Source organism: Triticum aestivum, chromosome 6D (genome assembly GCF_018294505.1).
Source record: "Triticum aestivum cultivar Chinese Spring chromosome 6D, IWGSC CS RefSeq v2.1, whole genome shotgun sequence".
In the NCBI taxonomy this organism is placed as follows: Eukaryota; Viridiplantae; Streptophyta; class Magnoliopsida; order Poales; family Poaceae; genus Triticum; species Triticum aestivum.
The window spans coordinates 324,287,335-324,299,856 of NC_057811.1; the positions used below are offsets into that span (position 1 = coordinate 324,287,335).

Here is a 12,522-nt window from a genome sequence, read left to right on the forward strand (position 1 = left end):
GACCATCGCGCCTCGGTTTTCTCTTCCCTCTGGGCGGCGCGGGTCTAGGCGTCGGCAATGCAGTGCTCGATGGACTCTTGCAGGCGCGCGGTAGCCGGCGCGGCGTCCTTCGCCGACTTGGCTTGCTTGTTCCCGTCTGGGCGCCCATCGGACGGGCACGACATCTGCGCCTCTGGCTTGTACGTCTCCTTGGCCTTGGCAAGGGTGCGCCGAACTTCCGCCCACTTCTCGCACTTCTCGATCCAGGAGAACACGTGGAGGTACTTGAAATCTTGGTCGGTGTTGCTGTCCTGGCGATACATGGTGAACATCTACACCCTCTGCGCCGAGGAATAACAACCGGCGGGCGCACACGGTGAAAAGATTGAGCGAGAGACCGGCGTGTCATACCTGACCCTCGATGTTGGCGCCGCTCTCCGGGCGGGCCACGATCTCCTCGACAATCCCATGCCATTCGTTGCACGCCGTTTGGATGATCGCCCAATGATTCGCCATGGCCTTCGAACCGCGTTGCATGTGGATTCCCTTGAAGTAGGGGTCGACCAGCTTGCGCTCGTCGAACTCGGCCTTGATGCCCTCCCAATACGTGTCGACATTCTGGTTCGTGCCGGTGATCGGGTCGAGGCATACGATTTTCCACGCTTCGGCGAGGCACTCATCTTCTTTGGATGCCCACTTGACGCGCGGCTCGCCGGTCGTGGCCGCCCGCTTCTTCTTTTTCCCTTTCCTCGCCGGAGCAGGCACCGGCTCCTCCTCCTCCTCCTCCTCCTCTGGCTCCTCCTCGCTATATTCGAGCTCGCCGTCCATCTCGCCGTCGAGGTCCATTGTATCCTCTTGGACAGTGAACCCGGGGGAGGCAGCGGCGGCGGCCGAGCCGGTCGTGATGATGTCGTCCATGTCGGCCTTCGTCGCGTCGGTGTCGTTGAGATGCGATGAGGAGGCTTGTGAGAAGAGCAATGCACCATGGCACAGAGGTGGCGTCGGGGAGGATGCGTAGGCCGGCGGCGAGTAGGTGTACGGGGGGTACTGGACGCCGGCGAACGCGGGCGAGGGCGTGCGCTGGGTCGGGTGACCATGTGGAAAGGTGATGTTGGGGTTGAACCCGCCGTGTGCGTCACCGTCGGCGTAGCCAGGCAAGGGCGTGCAACCCCAGGGTTGTGGCGACGACGAGAAGCTGGCCGGCGACCAGACCCTCTGCTGGCTCCAGGACGCGTACGAGCCGTGGCCGCCGGGTGGATTCATCATCCCCGCGCGAAACGCCTCGGCTTGTTCGACCGCGCAATCTGCCTGCTCCGCCACGGCCGCAGCCGCCAGCGCCGCTCTGTCCCGGGCCTTCTTGGCGTTGGCCCTGTTCCGCCGGTCGGTGGTGACAGCCTCCCGGCGCTGAACTTCCACCTTCCAGTCGGCGTTAGACATGCCCGGGGGCTTGGACGGCGGCGCCCTCTGCTTCCTCTGCTTCGGCTAGGTGGTGGCGGTGGCATCGGTAGCGGCGCGGGGGGCCATGTACTTCTTCGGCGGCATGGCGGCCGGATGGAGCGGAGGGGGAGGAGAATGGCAGGAGGAAGAGGGAATGGAGGGAAACGGCGGGAAAAGGGCCTTCTCTCGCCGACGGAGCGGACCCATGCCCCTTTTCGCTTCGGCCGGCGCCCCCAGGCGACCCCCGGGGGCTTGGGTTCGACTTGGGTTCGCCGGCTGTTATTTCGGCCCAAACCGGCGCTAAACAAGATCCTGGGGGCGCAACTGGGCCGATTTTCGGGCGCCTGCGCTAAAAATCACCTTGGGGCCTGTTGGGGGCGCGGCGGGAGTTGCTCTTAGTTCTTGTTTGGTTAACGAGGCCCTATGTATTCAGATTACACTGCTATTCAAATCTGATTCCGCACACATCTCCCCATTACGCCAGTCGTGCATGCTCGGGGCTGGACCGCGACGCGCAAGATCAGGCATGACCAGCGGCACGCATGCTCAGGATGGCCGACTGCGCTTGATATGGGGGCGGTTGGTGGTGGGCATGCTCGGGGCGACAAAGGCCAAGCAGGCTAACGAGGAGGAGGGTGGCCGGCGAACGGGGCAAGAGTCTAAGAGCATCCACAGCTGGACTTGGCAAATCCGGTTCCTCATATGCCCGCTGACGCGCCGCGGGTACTGACTGGGACCCTTTAAATGTTGCGCCGCACATTCACACACCACAAATTTCGGTCCTCAAGTCCATGCATCCATGCACGTCGATCATACAGTACAAATTGTTTGAATGCCCAAGTTCGAAACAAAGCAAAGCAAATCATAGTTCAACAAACCGGACATGGAAAAATGAAATCAATGTCCGAGCGTAACAGATGGCCTCGGATCACTAGCCGGGTGCGTGCTCCGAGCGGAATGCGTCCTAGTCGTCCTACTCCGCCTGCATCCGGGCTGCCTGCTCCGCCTGCATCTGGGTTGCGTCCTCCACCTGCATCCGAGCCGCAGCCGCCCTCGCCGCCTCGTACTTCCTACGGTCGTTGATCTCCATCTTCTTGTCCACAAGCCACTTCTTCGAATGCTCATCATAGAGGGTCTCGTCCGCCAACATGATCCTCGCATCTTCCGCGTCCCGTGCGAGTTGCAACCTCTCCTTCTCAATCTCTATGTCGCCAAATGTCTTGACCTTCTCGAGCTCCCATTTGATCGCCGCTTGTTGCTTCTCCAACTCGATCTTCTGCCTCTCAATTTCCAACTTCTTCTCCGCCCTCTTCCGGTCCCACTTCGTCCTTTACTGTTGTGCATCCAACATGAGCTTGTACCTCTCCTTGTTCTCCCTCACCGAAAAAATGCCCGTCCTTGTTGACGACATTTTGGTAACAGCGGCATCACGGGCGGCACGTGCCTTCTCCCACTTGTTTTCCATGACTTGGCTGTTGTCTTTTGACACGGTGGCTTTTCCATTTTCCACTACAACATCGTTCTCTTCATCGTCCAACCCAATTGATTGGTTGGAGCTTGAGCCACCATTTCTCTTCTTGCCGGACTTGAGGTCGGCCACAACTTGGTTCCACTCCGGCTTGCCATTTAATATGACCCAACAATGGCTGAAAGCAAAATGGCTTCTTCTCCACCTCGTGGTACAAAGCGGCCACTATTGTTGTCTAGCAAACAACATATGTATAAGCACGGGAATGGTTAGAGGGCGACAGGAGGAGGAAGGGTTTGGTGGATTTGGTGCAATTTAAGGTGTGGTCGGGTCGTCGGGTCCGACGTGACGGACGTGCCCGGACATCCCCATATTTGGACTGGATATGGGGTGCCGGTCAGCCCGAGCATTTGAGAGGCCCGTCTGGGTCAAAGAATCGTGACCGGGTAGTGACTGATTTGCCCATCCGGGCGAATAATGTGGGTTTAAGAGGTCTGGTTGTAGATGCTCTAAGTGAAAGAAGAGCAGCGCAATGGCCATTCCTTTAACTGGACGGACCAAACTTACTTGTTTCGAAAAAAGAAAAGAAATCGTTACACCTTCTAAAACTCCGAGATTTGATTACGATAAAGATAACAATCTTGCAACCAAACACCTCCTTAGATTATGTTCTCACTATACATGATAAGATACGTCCCCAATTCAGTTTTGCAATGTTCATATTGGTTTTCTGCATACAGATCAGAAAGAGGATAACGGCAGACGAACCATGCGGACCAGAATGAGGACGACGTATGAAAAAAAAAACTATGCAATAAGAAGGCATTGCAGAAATCACTACATACTCATCTCTTATTCCTGAATAGTGAGATAGCCAGGATTTTTGTGCACTAAGAGCAGTTTCTCCTAATCAAAAGAAAGGCGGCAACAATGTGTACTATAGTAGTACTAAACAGTAATGCGCTTAAACTCATAAACCATCAGACGACTAGAAGGAGCAACCCACGGAATGCTACTACACAACACAATAGGATAAGAAAGATGCAGTTTTAAACACGAACATGGCATATAAGCACAACTAGAAGGCTCAGCGTGCATTAGGAAACAGATGTACACTACAGAGCAAGTACGAGAAATTTTAACCCATGCAACATATATCTAACTTAAATCATCCATGCTTCGAATGACCGCAGATCCTTGTCCAGCGCTTAAGGCATCACCACCTCCAAAAAAAAATATCAGCCTATAATTTCCGCACAGGGAATAATAGTAGGACATGAAATATACACACATTGGCAGGTGCAATGGCTGACAACTTTCATGAAGAATAATGCAGATACACTTTCTATTTGAAGACATTAGCATCAAGATTAAAGATCAACTACGCCTGATATGGTTTATATGGCGGGTGTTTCAAGTAATACTACAACACAAGCTTCATGAATGTTACTTGACCTGATGAGGATTGAATGAGGTACTATGGTGGCCCTCCTCTGGCAGCTAAAACACATTTCGTTCTCTTGTTTCCATCGGCATCAATAGACGAGGTCTTGCTCAACAGACGAGGACCTCCATCTAAAAGGCATAGCGAGCAGAAAACCGTTACTGGTAGGAGTTGGGTTCCTACCGGGTCTAGCTCGTAGGTTGTAGGGGTGGAAGGGGGCTTGGCGTGGAGGAAGGCGAGGTCGCCGGCGCTGGGGCGCCGTCGCGACAGAGAGAGAGAGGGCGCAGGAGGAGGCGGCTAGGGTTAGGTCTCCCGGCTCCCTTCAGGAAGCCGAGCAAATATGATTGCTTCTGCTTAACTTCAAATGAGTCCTTACATGAGTTTAAATAATCTCCAAATACGATAACTGGGCTAAGCCCCTAATAATGATAAGATAACTGGGCCAAGCCCCTAACTGCCTGGGCTGTAGTATATGCCGACCATAACATCTCTCCCTGCCTGCACAAACAACTTGTCATCGAGCTGGAAGGCGGGGAAGCGCTTGCGGAATTCCTCGGGGTGATCAACGGGCACCAAACACCTCTGCGTCAGCTGGGGCGGGCAGGTCGCCGAGCCCGGCGGCGGCGGTGTCCTCCTCAATGTAGTCTGCAGCCTCCAGGTAGAAGAGTCGCGGGCAGACGTGGCCGGGCACGTAGGGCTCGTCGCAGTTGAAGCACAACCCTTGGCGGCGACGCTCGAGTTGCTCGGCCGGGGTGAGCCGGCGGAACGGGCGTGCCGCAGTCGCGGCGAGGGGCGCCGCGAAAGCCTGAGCAGGCCGACCCTGCGCGGGAACTTCCGGCCAGGGTGGCGGCCCAGCGGCCCGGGGCGGTGACGCCTGCTGGGTGGCCACCGCGCGGCGCTCGAACGCGCGGGCATAGTACATGGCCGTCTGGAGGTCATGTGGCCTGCGCATCTCCATGTCCACGCGGATGTGGTCCGGTAGGCCGCCGACGAAGAGCTCAGCCCGCTGACGAGCCGAAACGCCGGGGGCATGGCACGCCAGTGCCTGGAAGCGGTCGGCGAAGTCTTGCACTGTGGTGAGGAACGGAAGACGCCCAAGCTTTGCCAGACGGCTCCCGCGTATAGGCGGACCAAAGCGCAAGAGGCACAGATCGCGGAAACGCTCCCATGGTGGCATGCCGCCCTCGTCCTGCTCGAGGGCGTAATACCACGTCTGGGCGGCGCCTCGTAGATGATAGGAGGCGATCCAGGTGCGGTCGGACGCGAGCGTGCGCTGCCCCCTGAAAAATTGGTCGCATTGGTTGAGCAAATTCAGGGGGTCGACGGTGCCGTCGTAGGTCGCGAACTCCAGCTTGGAGAATCTCGGCGGTGGCTGAGCATGGACGACGGGCGGGTATGTGTCACCCGCGCGGAACCGCGAGGGCGACGGCGCCGAGTGTGCGGGCTGCAGAGTACCGCCATGGAAAAGGGGCCCATCCACACCATCGTAGGGACCCGCGGCACCCAAGGACCCGCCGAACTGCATGGTCGGGGGCGGCGCCGGCGGTGACAGCACGTGCGGCTGTCCTGAGGCCATCGTGTAGACAGGCTCGATGGACCCGGCGAGCCAGGCCGGTAGCGGAGATGGCGATGGGGGAAAACGGACCTGGTGGATGGGCACCCCGGGCGCCGTCGACGGAAGGCCCAGCCCCGAGATCGCCGGTGGCGGTGGCGGCGGTGGCGGCGGCGGCTGCGGCATGATGGATGCGACGGAGGTCGCCGGTGCTGGCGGCTGCCACGGGAGCTGCTGCGGCCCCGTGATGGTGGTGACGGGGGCGGGCGGCTGCAGCCCATAGTGCCCCGCGAGGAAGGTGCAGATGCCCTGGACCGCCTGAGTCAGGTCCCGGAGCGCCGCCGTCATCTCCTCCGGGGTGAGCATGGCGGGGGCGGGCGCGGATGGCGTCCAAGCGGCGGAGGAGACCGGCCCGATCAGGGACGGCGTGCTGGCCGCGGTGGTCATCAACGACGAAGAGGCAATCGGCAGCGAAAGGGAGGGGGTGGGCGGTGGCGCGGACATGATCGAACCTGAGACATCTGATAACAGAAGTCAATGAAGTCATAACTAACCATAAATCCAAACAGGCCAGATTGTGCAAATCTAACAACTGATTGATCATGCCAAGGACCTAAATTAACACATCCTCTATCTCCAGCAATTTAGAAAGACTTCTACCATGCAGAAATAAGTCCAGCATGATTTAAGTCTTAACTACTACTGCACAGGCGGAATAATAACCACCATAATTAAGGTCTTGATTATTACTCCCTCCATTCCATAATTCTTGTCGTGGTTTTAGTTCAGATTTGAGTAATAGTAACCACCATGATTTAAGGCTAAACTATAACTGTACAGACTGAATAATAACATTTGCTAGACGAAATAAGAACCTTGCATACCAAAATGAAATTTCCCAAACCACAGCTAATTGACACATGAATGTACCCCTAAAAAGGACAACAGGTATGGCTATAGTTACCTGGATATTTCTTTGACGCACAGGAAATGGCTGAGCTGAAAAGCATGTATCGGTCACAAGAAGATTCTATTATCCCTCTCACTTTTTTCCTCTCTATGTCAATAGTGACAATCCAACCATCACCATCCGAATCATCACTCATGGAGAGGAGGCAAACTGCATCATCACCACACAGGATGGGAAAAGAAGATTGCACGCACGATGGATTAGAAGGAAGCAACCAGTCAGCTCCGAGGTCATCAACATTAACTACATGCTCCTTGGACCAATAGTTCCAAGAGGTCTCCCTATACCATGTCACAAGCCTCCAGCCAACACATTCGGGTTCTACCACCTTCTTGGTTGGATCAACATCAGAATCAAATATTACATTGGCTTCAGGGATGGTGGTTGTGGAACTGAATAAATCTTCCATCTCAACACATCTGATTATGAAGCCATCAGGGGATTCAGTGCATGTGACATCGCGTATTTCAATTGATGAAAATTCGTCGTAGTATTCTTGATTGTTTGGTAGTGGGTCAGGCAATGGAACGAAACGTGCCGTCACCTGTTCTTCGAGCACGTTGCAGAAGAGAATCCCTTTCCAGAGATCGACATAGCCCACCTCTTCACCTAAGGCAATCACCTTATCCGGAAAAAGCCCTGGACGAATCGTATATATCCAGGAAGGAAGATCGATGGCAAGAATATGTTTGCTCCAGACAGACCCTTTGGACCTGAAGACGTGGAGTGTGTATATCCGTGAAACACAATCCATTCGGAAAGCGGCCAAGACATAGTTCTGGCTGTCGAAGTCGGGAACGACCCCGACGAGGTATGGACTAATGCTCTCACTAGCCAAATGCGAGTCGAGTTGAGGGAGCGGATCAAGCGACGGCTTGCACCCGGGCTGTTCGTCCCTACAGATGAAGAACTGTGGTCGGCCGGAACGGGGGAACATACGGAAGAGGATGCAGTACTCCGACGACCATAGGATCTCCGGGCTTTGGGTGAAGTGGTCCTCTTCGAGGTCGGGGCAGCTAACATGGAAGTAGGAGAGCGGTGGCAGATCTTTGATGAGGATTGTCACCTTCATGGATCCCATAGCTTCCGTTGTGGTGCGCGCGGTGATACAGCGGACAACGTCCAGCTTGCTAGCGCGCCACCCACGTGTGCAAAGGAGGACGTGGCCGGGACGGCCAACGGAGCTGGAGCCGAGGAGGCGGCGCTTCGCCATGGCTTGGGGTGTTTCGATTTGGGGATTAGGGTTTGCCGAAGGGATTTTTTTATTTTATTTTTTAGTCTGGGTTTGCCGAAGGGATGAATCACCCTCGACGAACCTACTGGTCAGGTCGAGCCCAACCAATTCGATTCTTTCTGAGAGAATCCAGCCCAACCAAAAATTACGTTGTATATGTCTGCTCGTCTCTCGCTGAAGCGAACTCGCGAGTGGGCCGGCCCACGAGATGTTTGAACAACATAGCATACACGGAAAAAGTAAAACTCCAGTACCAGGGTTCGAACCCTGTTGCTTCGATAGGAGAAGCTTCTGTTCTGCTAGACATCCAAGCTAGTGCTTGGAACGTGGTCTAATAATAGATCATTTTCAAAGACGAACTACGTTTGCTGTAAAATATTCATTTCACGAACTATATTTTCATCCATGCAAGAATTTTGTACTTTAAAATAATATATATATTACAAAAAACACTCTTGAAAAACAAATTTGAAAAATGCCGAACAAGTTTTGAAAATGTTTAACAGATATTTGAAAATGTTGAACAGGTATTAAAAATATTGAACAAGTATTTGAAAAAATGCTGAATAAGTATTAAAAAATGTTGAACATGTATTTAAAAAATATTGAATAAGTAATAAAATATTGAACAAGTATTTGAAAAATGATGAATAAGCGTTCGTACAATGTTGAACGTGTATATAAAAAATGATGATCACTTATTAAAATAATTTCTTGACATATGCGAAAATGTAGAGTGAAAACAAAAACAAACATAAGAAAAACAAAACAAGGAGAAGAAAAAAGAAAACCAAACCAAAAAATTGGAGAAGAAAAACGAAAAAGACAGGCTCGGGTCGCCTCAAGTAGTTTGCGTCTCCACTACTACCAGCTAATGAGAAGTGGTGGAGTGGCTACCAGCCTCGGTGATATCCTAGGAGACTAGGGTTCGACCTCCCGTTCTCCCGCGCCTGAAGCAGCTACAGTAACGGACCAGCCCAATAGCACACACTTAAAAAAATATTGAAGAGAAAAAAGGAAGGGCACGCGAGAGCTATGTCTATTATCTGGTATTTTTTTTACATTTCCCTCTTTTCTTTTGTTTTTTGTTTGCTTTTCTTATTTCTTCTCTAATTTTTTTGTCCTTATTTTTCTTTCGTTCCATTCATTGTTTTTATAGGTTTTTCTTTTCTTACTCATTTTCCTTGTTTTATTCTTCGTTTTTTGTTTCTTTCTTGGTTTTCACTTTTTTGGTTTTCTTTTGTTTCTTTTCTTTTTCTTCTTCGCTTTGTTGTTTTGTTTTAACTAGTAAGCGTGCACGTGCAACGCACATTCCCTAACACATATTATTTGTGTGAGTATAAATTTCAAATTCGTATTCTGAAAATTCTAAAAAATAGAATAAGTCATAACCATGATGAAGTTTACCACCAAGTCATCCAACCAATTTCAACCAAGGGTTCACTCCGACAGCTCCGTCAGTTCATCATCTGTATGCAAATTTTTAGTGATCGAATTTAACCCTCGACAGCTTTGACTTATCGTAGTGGATTCTTGTTGGAAATATGAGCAATTTACCAAATAATTTTGCTAACGGAAATACTAGATAAAGCATGACTAATATGGCAGAGATAAAGCAAGTCATGCAATCTGACAGAGAGAAGGTAAATAGCATCTGCATATATGAACTTGAACTAAACACATCTAGAACAGACACTAGATGAAGTTGCATATACGAAGTAGAACCTAACATATGTAGGGCGGAAACTAGAGCAAAGAACTGTGGCAGGACTTCTAATAGAAGGAGCAAGAACACGTACGGGACAGCAGCAGCAGAAGCACTGGACTTGGGGTCAACATCCTCTCCAGCCATGTCGTCGATAAGGTTGTCAACGTTGGGGAAGAAGTCGTCGTCAGGGAAGTAGTTGTCGGAGTCCGTGATGAAGAAGTCAGTAGTCGCGCTGAGCGCTCCTCAAAAACCTTATCACCCTTCTCCCATACAGGACTCAAAAGGTGCGGTTCCGGAGGCCTACTGTCCTGACCTGCGCTGCATGCCGCAAGCCGGGATGGGGAAGAACGTAGCAGCAGCGCAGTGCTCAGGAACTTGTGGCGAGAGGAAGAAGAGGTTCTGGTGCATCTCTCTAAAAGGAGCGACCTCCCTTTTATAGGCGCAAGAGAAGGAGGTGAGAGGCTGCGCCGGGAGCTGAAGAGAACGAGGGAGATGAAATGAACAGGTAGCAGGCGAAGAAGTGCGCCGTTCGTATTCAATCGCCACTACAGCAAAAACGTTCCAGCTTCCGCGTGACCTTTCGTATACCCGTCGTGCGTGGCAAAAATTTAGACATCGGCTCGGCTCATTCCCGCAAACCGCGGCGCGTCGTGACGAGGCGTGGCGAGGCGGGCGACAGAGCAGGAGCGCGCATGGATGTCCCTCTTGTTCTCAGCCTCATACATGCGGAGAAAGAGCCTCCCTTATAAAGAGGTCCAACTCCCTCTAAACTAGCAATGTGGGACTAAACTTCAGAAGTGCCCCTTGCCTTGCACGAATGGGCTAAGTGGGCCTCTAGGATTTATTAGGAATTTCCGAAATTGTTATTGGGCTGGCCCATAAATAGATAAAATTCCAGCAATCCCCCACCAGATCCTAGAGGCACATAGAATTTGCCTTTAGTTCCAAAACACTGTTTTATATACCGGTACTGCAGTGGAGACTGTTAGATTGAACTTCCACCTAGAACTCTATGATACACTAGTAAGCAACTTGAAGAGTGGACTAGGCCTTGAACTGCAAGTTTTCTGCAAATCTAGCTTCACACAAAGCCTTGACCGATACTAGGCTACCGTGGGTCTTCCCCGCGGGTGGAGCTTATGCGTCATACTCCGAGACCTTTCATGAGTTTACTAGAGAGAACCCTACTCTCATAGATTGCGACGTTTGACAATCAGACTCATATAGGTGTGTTCTTCAAAAGATGTTCTGCAGGACAACATTTGTGCTTAAATGAGCCACTTAGAACACATTAAGATATACATCAACCTGCCATGCAGATTTAGGAGAGTATTGCATCTTCATGGAGTGGTATTGTAAATAGTAAGGATACTCTCCTCTCAGTTGATCAACAACTTGTCTTCCACATCTAATTCACAGGATCTCCGATCACATAGACTAGGTTACCACTGTGAACAACTCATATTGTGGGTCTCATACCCATCTCCCTCGATGCATTATCTATCACATTACGTGATTGACCCTTAGTAAAAGGATCTGCCAGATTTTTAGACGTTTGGATATAATCCAATGCAATAAGTCCGGAGTTTCTCATTTTCCTGATAGACTTTAACCTTCTCTGAATGTGTCTTGATGACTTCATGTTATCCTTTGAGCTGCTCACTTTCGTGATTACAGTTTGATTGTCGCAGTTCATAATGATACCCGGTACATGTTTCTCAACAACCAGCAAGTCATTCAAGAGCCGACGAAGCCAATCTGCTTCGACCGTAGCTGTATCTAGTGTTGTGAGTTCTGCTTCCATTGTTGACCTCGTTAAGATGGTCTGCTTGCAAGACTTCCAAGAAACAGCGCCACCTCCATGAGTGAATACATAACCGCTCGTGGCCTTTATCTCATCAGCATCTGAGATCAGTTTGAGTCACTATACCCTTCAAGCACCTTTGGGTGCCCGGTGTAGTGAATTCCATAATTCGTAGTGCCTTTCAAATAACGCAAAACTCTCTCTAGAGCTTTCCAATGCACATCTCCTGGTTTTGAGACAAACCGACTCAGTTCGCTAACAGCAAAAGGGATGTCAGGTCTTGTATCACTGGCTAAGTACATAAGCGAGCCAATAATCTGAGAATATTTCAATTGATCTCTAGCAATTCTTCGATTCTTTCGAAGTAACACACTCGCATCATATGGTGTTGGAGAGGGCTTGCAGTCACTCAACAACTTGATGTTTAGAATGACATCAGCCACTCCTAAATCCTTCATCTCAAAACAGCGAGATAGGAAATCCTTGACCTCCTTAATAACATTCAGATTTGTTCCGAAAATCAGTATGTCATCAACATACAAGCAAAGGATAACTCCCTCGCCCCCACCATGCGATAGTACACACATTTGTCATCTTCGTTTACAACAAAGCCTGCAGCTGTTAAAGTTCTTTCAAACTTCTCATGCCACTATTTAGGTGCTTGCTTGAGTCCATACAAAGACTTCAGCAACTTCCACACTTTTCCTTCCTGACCATCTAGTACAAACCCATCTGGTTGTTCCATATAAATTTCCTCGTCCAACTCTCCATTTAGGAAAGCAATCTTAACATCCATTTGATGAATGAGAAGACCATGTGAGGCAGCTAGTGAAAGTAGAACTCGAATAGTGGTCAGTCGAGCCACAGGTGAGTAAGTATCAAAGAAGTCTTCACCTTCCTTTTGGGTATAACCCTTAGCCACGAGC

At 50.8% G+C, this 12,522-nt stretch overlaps 1 protein-coding gene across 1 annotated transcript; it reads right to left on the reverse strand.

Moving 5' to 3' along the window:
* Positions 1-4,124: 4,124 nt before the first annotated feature.
* On the reverse strand, positions 4,125-8,204 carry LOC123144888 (uncharacterized). The gene is made up of 2 exons (XM_044564139.1): positions 6,845-8,204; positions 4,125-6,401 (listed from the first exon to the last, which is right to left on the reverse strand). Exons 1-2 carry the CDS (start codon positions 8,061-8,063, stop codon positions 4,891-4,893), a joined length of 2,730 nt encoding a protein of 909 aa, XP_044420074.1. The 5' UTR covers positions 8,064-8,204; the 3' UTR covers positions 4,125-4,890.
* Between the last annotated feature and the right edge of the window lie 4,318 nt (positions 8,205-12,522).